General features: G+C 32.6%; 1 protein-coding gene across 1 annotated transcript; it reads left to right on the plus strand.

Moving 5' to 3' along the window:
- Positions 1-400: 400 nt before the first annotated feature.
- On the plus strand, positions 401-9,752 carry LOC143080887 (uncharacterized). Its single transcript, XM_076257040.1, has 2 exons — positions 401-502; positions 5,622-9,752. Exon 2 carries the CDS (start codon positions 5,906-5,908, stop codon positions 7,922-7,924), a length of 2,019 nt encoding a protein of 672 aa, XP_076113155.1. The 5' UTR covers positions 401-502; positions 5,622-5,905; the 3' UTR covers positions 7,925-9,752.
- Positions 9,753-10,443: the final 691 nt, after the last annotated feature.

Below are 10,443 nucleotides of genomic sequence, written 5' to 3' on the forward strand. Positions count from 1 at the left end.
CTCTCTCTCTCTCTCTCTCTCTCTCTCTCTCTCTCTCTCTCTCTCTCTCTCTCTCTATAAATTATTATTTTTTGTAACACAAAAACTAAAAGTTATAAACATATTGGTGTATGTCCCAGCTAAAAAATCATCAGTTAAGTAAATTTCTACGTTATAGTTTGTTTTTCAGTAATGCCGTAGGTATATTTAATTCAATTCTATGTATTCGAATAGATGGGAAGTAAAAAACAGAATCAAATATGTTTATTGTGCAATAGAATCTATGTCTCTCATCTGGGAACAGTATATCTTATAGACTAACAATATAATACTACGTTCCTGCTCTCATCAACTAAAAACATATGCTCATTCCACACGGAAAATTTACAAAGCCGACCTGCTAAAACTTTGAAATTACAATACTTCCGGTCTTTAATGTTGATTTCTGCTTTCCGTTTTTCTAATACTTACATATCTGACAGCTTTGTTTCTTAAATGCTATTGACTCTTACAATAATATCAGGTAAACAAAAGAAAGATAGGTGTCATAGAATTCCCTTGAAATAGATAAACACCAACTGAATGAAACAATGATCCTCAATCCTCAATCTTATGGCCTTATGGCACAACTCTTCTCATTGGTGCATATTACGCCCTATGTGTATCTTCCTCCATGTATTTTCCTCCATGTACTTTAATTTTGTTATTGCTGTTACGATTGAGGTTGCGGATGTTCGGGTAAGTCGAAACGTCCTGTTTTTGAGATAAAGGCCGAAATGATTTCTAACTTCCGTTTATATTCTTCTGTGTTTTCGTGGTCTAGTCTTCCTAGCAGGGTGCATGTGTTGATCTTGCGTATTCCAATTTCCTTTGTAATTTGCTGGTACATTTCCTCTCTATAACTCTCGTAGTTGGGGCACTCTGTGAGGTAGTGCTGTTGTGTTTCCTTAATTCCACAGCTGCATAAGTCGGTGGTGTCTTGCCCTGTACGTTGTTTATAATAATTAAGGGTTGTGTAGCCAGTTCTAAGTTGTATAAGGATGCTGAAGATTTCTTTGGAAGGAAAGTCAAAGATTGGGATGTTTTTGACGTTTGGTGTTATATCAAAGAGGTCTCTTCCTGTGTCGCTTAGTTCCCATCGTCTTTGCCATTTCTGCATGACACTCTTGTGTGCACCTTGTTTTACGTCTTGAAGGGTAATAATATTGTTTTTTGGCAAGAGTTGTGTTGCTTCTTCTGCTGCTTGCTTTGCCAATAAGTCCGCTTCATCGTTCCCTTGAATATTTGCATGTCCTGGTGTCCATAGGATGCAAATTTCCATCCCTTTAGTTCTTAGGTCTTCGATGTGTTCTTTGATGTCTCGAATCACATCAATATAGGATTTGGGTGCCCAATTAAGAGTGAGGAGTCCTACAGCACTTTGACTGTCAGAGAAGATCTTAAGTGTGGTGATGGTGTTGTGTAGTCTTTCCAGTATACAAAATTCCAGTACCATTACAATTGCTACAAGCTCTGCTAGTAAGATGGATCCTCTTTGAGCGACAGGTCTGTGTAGTCGTATGGCTGGTCTTGAGTCTTCTGTGTATATGATTGCACCAGCTCCACATGGTCCAGGGTTTCCCATGCATGATCCATCAGTGTATGCAGTTGCTTGGTCATTTGCTGTGTTACCTATTAATTCTGTCATGACTGTTATGCATAATTTCTTTTGTTCTGATGTTCTTGATTTCGAGCTGCCGAGTCTGTTCCAGTATGATGGTGTTGTTTTTGTCCTTGATGTTTCTCCAAGTCTATAGGTAAATTCCGGCTCTATTAAATTGATGTTAATGTCAGTTTCTTTTTCCATTTCAAATGATTGACATAGCGCTTTGCCCATTGGTGTTATATGGATGTCATGGCCTATTTCTTCTTGGTAATTTATTAATTGTTGTTTAATAGGTTCTTTTATGGACTTTGATTGGATTTTTGCAATTTCTCTTATAGCAATCTCTTCGATTCTCAGGTCTATTGGTAAAACCCCAGCCTCAATTTCTAAAGCTGCTCTGCCTGATGTTGATGGCATATCTAGGCACAGAGTGAGCGCTTTCCTCTGTAGCCTATCCAGTTTTTGGAGGTCTTTTTGTTCAGCAACCTGCCAAGCTGGGCAGCTATATTCCACCACAGATCTTATTAGACAAAAGTACAGTTGTAATAGTTTTCTGGTATTCATCTTACTGATTTGTCTTACTTCTCTTAATATGGTCAGATTTCTGCTTGCTCTTTTTTCCAGGGTTTCTAGGTGTTTCCCAAACGTCATCTTCTCGTCCAATATTACTCCGAGTAACTTTGGGTTTGGATTATAATTTAGCTCTTTTCCATTTAATTGGATTGTTTTATCCTCTTTGCTGATTTTTTTTTTGGTGAACATGCATACTTCTGTCTTTTCAATGCTGATGTTAACTCTCCATTTTCTGGTCCATTCTATTGCTTTTCCGATGTCTTGTGCCATTTCCTCTTTCAGTTCATCTATTTCCTCTGGCTTTCTGGATTGCCACATTGTACCGTCATCTGCAAATTTTGTGTTCTCACCTTTGATGTCATTCAGAAAATCGTTTATATAGATGTTGAACAGAGTAGGAGCTAGCACAGAGCCCTGTGGTAGTCCTATATTTGTTTCAAATTCAAATGATAGCATACGAGCTCAGATGTTGTCAGTTGTCTGTACAGATATAGTTTTTTTTTCTATAGACACAAGTGCGTGTAATTTTACATAATCATACTATTCGAATGCAGTTTTAATTGAAATTTAACCAAAGCAGAATGTACTGAGTGGTTAAGTTAAAAATTTAGCTTAAAAGATATTGTTTTTTTTCTGTACAGTTTGTGGAAGATGCTATGTCTGGTAGCTCATAATTTGACATGAATAGGTGCTAGGATTTAATAATGTCCCCCATGAAATAATGTCCACTCTGAATTATTTCATAGTAAATACTGTCCATGGAAAATATTTACCTCCTGTAAACAAACTTATTTTCGCGACATGAAGAAAAGTAACAAGAATATAAATCTTAGATATTTCCTATATAACTACATTAAATATATTTGAAAATTGCGAAATTAAATCGCCATGTAGTGCAATAGAAAGGTCTAAACGTGAAATAAAGTATCATCAATGAAAGTATTTGAATGAGTCCTGGACACAATTTCCTGTATGAAAATATGTCCTCAGGATACGAAAAAAGTGACCATGAACATAGACATTTTTTCACTGGACATTCTGTCCACCAGGACATTTTTTTATATAATTAAAGTATTAAATGATATCCATTGCTTTGTTATCACTGGACATATTTAAACCTAGAATTGCGAACTTTAATAGATTGTTACTTTGACAGAGTGGTTTCATTGTAACACACTATCCTATTTTATATATACTTTTTAATATATTAAACGTCTGAATAATTTTTTAATATATGTAGGACTCTAAAGTGCGATGGTACTCTAAAGTGCAATGGTCACGTTAAAGTGCGATGGTATACGCTAAAGTACAATGGTGTCTCACGCTAAAGTGCGATGGTTGTTTGTTCGCTAAAGTGCGTTGGTGTATTATAAATGCTAAAGTGCGATGGTCCAAAGGGTAGATTCGAAGTATTAAAACATCGAGGTTAAAAAAGTTTTGCAAAAGCTAGTATGCTAGGTATAACAAATGTGATAGGCTTTATAATTTACCGGTAGGCTTAAGTGATTGATTCTTAATAAACAAGTTCGACCAAATAATAATTGCTATAAAGGTACTAATTTATGTGTTGCAAAATATTAAATTTCATGTAAAATGAATATTTAACAATTTGGAGCGTATTCATGGTATTGAATATTTGGATAATTGGTATATATTATCGTTCACACCAATGTTACAACCTCCCTTACAGTCGTCATTGAAAAATTATAAATACAAAATTCGTTCATTGTCGGAATATATATGCAACATTTATTTTTTTATTAATAAGTTTTAATTCAAATACGAGAGAAAGGCAATGTTTGCCTAGCTTTCTCCTTTTTCTTAGCGAGAACAAATACATGTTTTATTTTCCTACAATATACAGTACAAACTAATGTGTAAGCAGATAATTTATAATTCACGCATGAAAACTTGTATATCTATTTTACTGTTAGACGTTACTTTTATCAAAATCGACAGCATTTTAACAGGGATCACAAAGTAAACTGCCACATAAACAATGATTCAAATGTATCCGTTAAGTATGCGTATACTGTTTTGTATGTATAGAGTAAAATTTTTGACTGCAGAATACAAGTCCTTTTTCCAGAACTCGAAAATAATAAACATTGCGCTGTAGCCGACAAAGAATGTTAAGTTTAAATCAATTACTAGTAAGTCATGGACATTTGATGTAAAAATTGTTAATAAAATATTCTTAATCTATCTTCCGGCATGTTCATTTTTGGTTTGTATAAACGACTGTTAACGTCATAATCAAACTACGTTTCTTACTTCTATACTTTTGCAGACCATCGAACTTTAGCGTGTGGATGCATCACACTTTAGCGTACACCATCCCACTTTAGCGTAACCATCGCACTTTAGCGTCCCCATTGCACTTTTAGAGTCCTTCATATATATATATATATATATATATATATATACATAATGTCATGTATATTGATTTATATATAATGTCATGTATATTGATTTTAATTCAAACAAGTAACAAATGTTGTTCAGTATCGTTTTCCTTGGGAGGACACAATTGAATAATAATAACTACAAAAAATTGTTCTGTAGGTGGACCATATTTTATTACTGTTGCTGTAAAATGCTGTCCACTTACATATGTAGGAGACAATATTTTGTGGCAATGGACATTATTTAATACCAAAATTCTATATTTTCTATTACCTTCTTCTCATGATAAATATACAGTAGTAAAGCTCTCTACATTTTATTTTATACTTTAAACACTTTCTTGTTATTGTTATTGTTATTGTTATTCTTTCATTTGTTATAAGCATTAAAAATGTAGCAGGGAATTTCTTAGAATTTTAAAGTCTCTATTCCATCATTTGTTTACATTCATTTTAATCAATTTCTTATCAATCATTCAGATTTTTATTAAAATTTAAGTATAATAAAACTTTTTAATGACCTTTGTATTGCTTTGTAAAACTTGTCCTTGGGTTGGACCAATTGGGTTGGACACTGTTTCATAACTTATGCAGTAAAAATTTGTCCATTTAAGGGAAAGTATTTTATGGCAATTGACATCATTTAATACCAAAATTCTATGAAAAACTGTCCAGGTGGACACTGTTTCATAGGACACTATTCTGTCTTAAACTGCATGTATCTCTATTTAACATTATAGCCCTAACCGGTATCAGTTTACAGTGATTAAAAAGTTAACTTGTAGATGTATAAGAAATCAATGTAGTGTGGAAGTTCAAATCATTGACAGTATGGTAACCTATAGTTGTTGATTTCTGTGTCATTTGTGGAGAGTTGTCTCATTGTCAATTATACCAAATCTTTTTTATACATCAACTTTATGTTTGATAAAAGAAAAATTAATGTCAATTTGTTAAACAGAAATATGTATTCAGCATGTTCAATTATATGATTAATTTTATATATTTTATAATTTCAGTTGTTTGCTGATTACAATATTGGAATGGAGTAATAATATTGAAACTTTAAATGAAGGAAACGCCCACTTTTGTTGACAAGGAAACGCCCACTTTTGTTGACATGAAAGTTAAAAAGTTAGAATTAATAATAGAAATGGAACATTGTCATAAATGGGAACTCCATCACTTATAATTATTTGATTGGAAAAAAATATGACCTCATCTGAAGAAAAAGTAAAAACTGTTCTTGAAATTTGATAAAAAAGACGTTTCAAAGTGAAAACAGAAATAATCTTGTGTAGAAATGACACAAGAAAATGGTTTGGGGTTTACTGGAATGAAAAACGGAGACTCAGAAAATGCTCGTGGACGTGAAAAGCTGTTTACAGACAAATTTAAATCAGTAAACTTCACTCAATGTGATATTGTTTCGTGGAAGTCTGAACAGTCATCTACAAGTCACTGGTACCAGTCGCCTGTCTTAGAGGAGGGAACCAACATATCATCTTCAGAGAAAGGCTATAAAAATTGTAGTATTTTGAATGTACCAGATGTAAAATGTAAAGTCACAGTTTCAAGAAATATGATGTCAAATGGAGCTAGTAAATTAAAAAGTAATTTTCATCCTGCAGATGATATGCAAAAGCAAATGAGTGATAGAATTTTAGACCAAATCACATTAGCTGCCAGTGAATATGATCAAATTTCATTATTTGAACAGGGAACTATAAATCATGGAGAAAATTCTAATAATAGAAATTCAAAAAGTCATAACCAAGGTAACAAATTAAAGCAAAAAACCGTTACATCCAGAAGAAAGAGTACCATACCAATACGTAGACCAAGGCAAATAACTAATGACGAAGATCTTCTGGAAAGAGAAGTCAAGAAATATTTATTGAAAATTCCATCATGGAAAACAGTACTTCCCAATACTGATTCTGATAAAACTGAGAAGTCAAACTCCATCACTGAACCTGTTGATCATGTTGATACTGATGCTCATATAAATGATGTATCAGAATCTTATGCTGACATTTCAGAAAATAAAAGTTTAGTTGATACTTACTCAGATATTGGAATAATTCGGGAACATGAAAATTCCGATTCAGAAAAAACTGAGGAAAACATTGAAAAACAACCAATGCATGAAAATTTATTAAATATCCCATCATATACAAATGCAATTAAAGAATGTCAAACAGATAATGATTCAAAATCTAGAAATAAGAATAAAACATACAAACCGAAGGACCGAGTTGTTTGTAAGCTATGTGGTAAATCTTTTGGCCGACCAAGTGAATTACGAAGACATTCTGTTATTCATACCGGAGAAAGAAATCATAAATGTGAAGAGTGTGATAAAGTATTTACACAGCGATATCATTTGATAAGACATGTTAAAAATGTACATAAAAAAGAGCTGGAAAATTTGGTATGTGGTATTTGCAATGATACATTCAACAGTGAATATTTATTAAAAAGGCATGTCACGAGGCATGGGGTTATGACCTATGCATGCGAAGTTTGTAGAAAAGAGTTCAAAACTAAACGTCAAATGAAAGAACACATACTCAGCCTGCATGCTGGTGTGAAACCATTCAAGTGTGACCAGTGCGACAAAATGTTTACACGTAAATATCACTTGGAAAGACACTTAATGATGCATGCTGGGACAAAAGATTACCAATGTGAATACTGCGGGAAAGAATTCAGCACCAAAGGAAATTTATTGTCACATGTGAGACGAGTACATTTACAAATTAAAGAATATACATGCGGAGTTTGTCAAAAAGGATTCTTTTCACCAAAAGATTTACAGACCCATTTCAAAACTCACACTGGTGAAAAGCCATATCAGTGTGACATATGCTTGAAAAAATTTACGGAGAAATCCAACATGGAATGGCATTTACGAATTCATTCTGGTGAACGGCCATACCAGTGTGAGTATTGTGAGAAAACCTACACACGGATGCCACATCTATTGAGACACAGAAAGGAGGGCTTGTGTGCATTAAGAGCACTTAGATTTAAACATTCTAAAAAACTTAATGATATGATAATGGATGAAGTCGAAAAAGATCCAAATTTCTTGACAAGCAGAGATAAAAATTCAGAATTGACATCTGATAGTGACACTGAAAACATTTATACAGCAGAGAAAATCACGGACGATGAAGAGTCCAATGCAGAGTTATCTTCCCTGGTCAGACATAGTAATTCAAAATCAAATGAAACTGATAGCGAATCAACTTATGACGACTATTCCTCTGATGAAGACATGGAAGTTAATGGAGATTATAGTATGGAGGATAAATAAAATGTACATGATGTATGTCTCTGAAATTTTTCTCCAACCGGTTTCACATCTTTTTGATAATCATAGATGAATGTAACTAACGGTAACGTAACGTCACGATAATAAGTCTGTAACAATGCATTAAAGGGATGTAACCCTTACAAAAGTAACATCTTATCTGTTTAGGCTTGGTTTGTACTTTTGTAAAACATAATTTCTTTATTGATTCTCATTTCTTCGGTGAATTGATTAAGATTTGTTATAGTACTACATACAATGTACCAATCAATAGATAGGAAATTTGTTTTTTTAAACAATGAAATTCATAATTACCCCACAATTAATCCTATATTGAATTAATACAAATTAACTGGTGGTTCTAGATGACAGATTTTTCCTTATTTATTTTGTATGCAAAATATTAATAGGTTTGTTGAAATTTATTTTTTAAGATAAGATACGGAATCAAGTTTTGTCTGTGATTTGTGTGATAAAGCTTTTGTGACTATGTTACTATATATAAATAACACATAGCTGAGAGGGTGATAGAGCAGATTGTGACCTAGAGAAAACATTGTCAACCGCGGCGAAGCCAAGGTTGACAATTCTTTTTCGAGGGGTACCAATCTGCTCTATCACCCTCTCAGCTATGTGTTATTTAATTTATTATACTGAATGTCCTATCATTATAGTCTTTTACAGATTAATTTTATTTTAAAAGTATTTTCTATGATGTCACGTACATAACAACGTTACGGGTGTTAGAAAAAAATAACAAAAGTTATTCAAGATGTTTTATTTTTTTATTTTAACAGTCCAATAATAAAATCTGAGCCAAAACGTAGATTTTTAGCATTTTATTTACTGACTTGATGTATAGTCAATGAATTGTCCTTTAAACTATCAGTTTTGATTGGTCTAGACGAGAGGGTAACATTCAAAAAAATTGTCACTCTCTCAGCTATGTGATAGAGTAAATTAACACCCTCTTATCAGCCAATCAAAATATGGCATTTTAACGTGAAGTATAATAATATATATTATTGTAATAGAAGATAACATATTACATACATGACAGTCACCAAGCTTAATGCAAAGATTTAGATTATTTTTTAATAATCATCATGAAAAATTATAGAATTGTTAATCATGTATGATGTTTAGTTATAAATTAATTGTTGTCAGTGCATAGTTTACACCTAAAAATTTTACGGTGTTGAAACACTTTAGTATATATTATTTATATCATGCATGCATGTATTATAAATCTCTCTTATATAAAACATGTTAGTTTTAACTTTCTGTTAACTATGCTTTTGGTAAATAATTTTGAAGCTGTTTAAAATGTGTATATCATATACATTGTGTCATTATATAATTATATAATTCGCATATTTGAGAAAAAGTCCTTATTCAATTTCATGTAATTTTTTTTTTAAAGCAATTGCTTTTATGCCGTCGCGTATGGCCATCTTTGTGACCCAGATCAGAGACTCCGCCCAGATCAAGCCATAGTATTTTGTTAAACAGGCTCCTGGTCAGTCATTCTTTAACACCTATGTATGTTTTCTAATGCAATACATAGCTTGAAACTTTAAAAAAAAGTTAGCGGATTTAAGAAGTTTCAGAATATGTTCTTGTAGATGTATTTTTGTATTTAAAGGGTCAACCGTTTGACTATCAAATAACATAGAAGTCCGAGTGAAAAAAAGTACATTTTTATAAATGCGATTCCGTTTTCCGCCGTTCGTACTATGTTTCAACAAAATATGGATTCATTTCAGTTGTTGATTTAGTATTGAAAATTTAACTGAATTATCTCCTAATAAATACGTTTTTTTATGTTTAATTTGTGTTTCTTTAAGAGGTCAGGTGCTCTTGTTCATTCATAAAATTATCGTTCATTCATACATTTATCGTAAAATCAAAATCACTACACAGGTTAATGCGTAGTGTCAAATTATTACCTGTAATCTAAAAATAGACAAACTTTATTTGCGCAAATAATTTAGCGGAACGAAACCCTTGTTGAAAACACATAACAATAAGTTCGTTTTCCTTTTCTGTCAAAACTCCGTAATATTTATCGATCACCTTCCTAATGAAATGGACCCGTCCAAACGTAGTAGATGCCAAGTCGGTCCAGACGAAGAGATATTTACAATTTGCAATTTTCTTGTTTATTAATACATAGATTGAAAAAAAGTACGTCTTTTTAAATATCATGATCAAAACTGGGTTTGCATAACAAATGTCAGATGAAACCATTATCCTCGTCTTTTCAGTGAACAAGTCTACTACGTTTGTTGACACTCGACGGTCCACCGTGTTAGCAATTTTATTTCACATGTTTTCGAAATATTGAAGATCATTTTTCGCAATGTTTCCTGAAAATTGATAAATATCAAAGCAACGTAGAGCTGTTTGTTCTTGTTGGTATAATAAAATTGAGAATGGAAATGGGGAATTTGTCAAAGAGACAACAACCCGACCATAGAAAAACATACAACAGCAGAATTAATTTAAGGTCACCAACAGGT

Source organism: Mytilus galloprovincialis, chromosome 6 (assembly GCF_965363235.1).
Source record: "Mytilus galloprovincialis chromosome 6, xbMytGall1.hap1.1, whole genome shotgun sequence".
Classification (NCBI taxonomy): domain Eukaryota; kingdom Metazoa; phylum Mollusca; class Bivalvia; order Mytilida; family Mytilidae; genus Mytilus; species Mytilus galloprovincialis.

Coding starts and splice junctions, on each gene's coding strand:
- LOC143080887 (XM_076257040.1), top strand. CDS start 5,906: ATGACACAAGAAAATGGTTTGGGGTTTACTGGAATGAAAAACGGAGAC.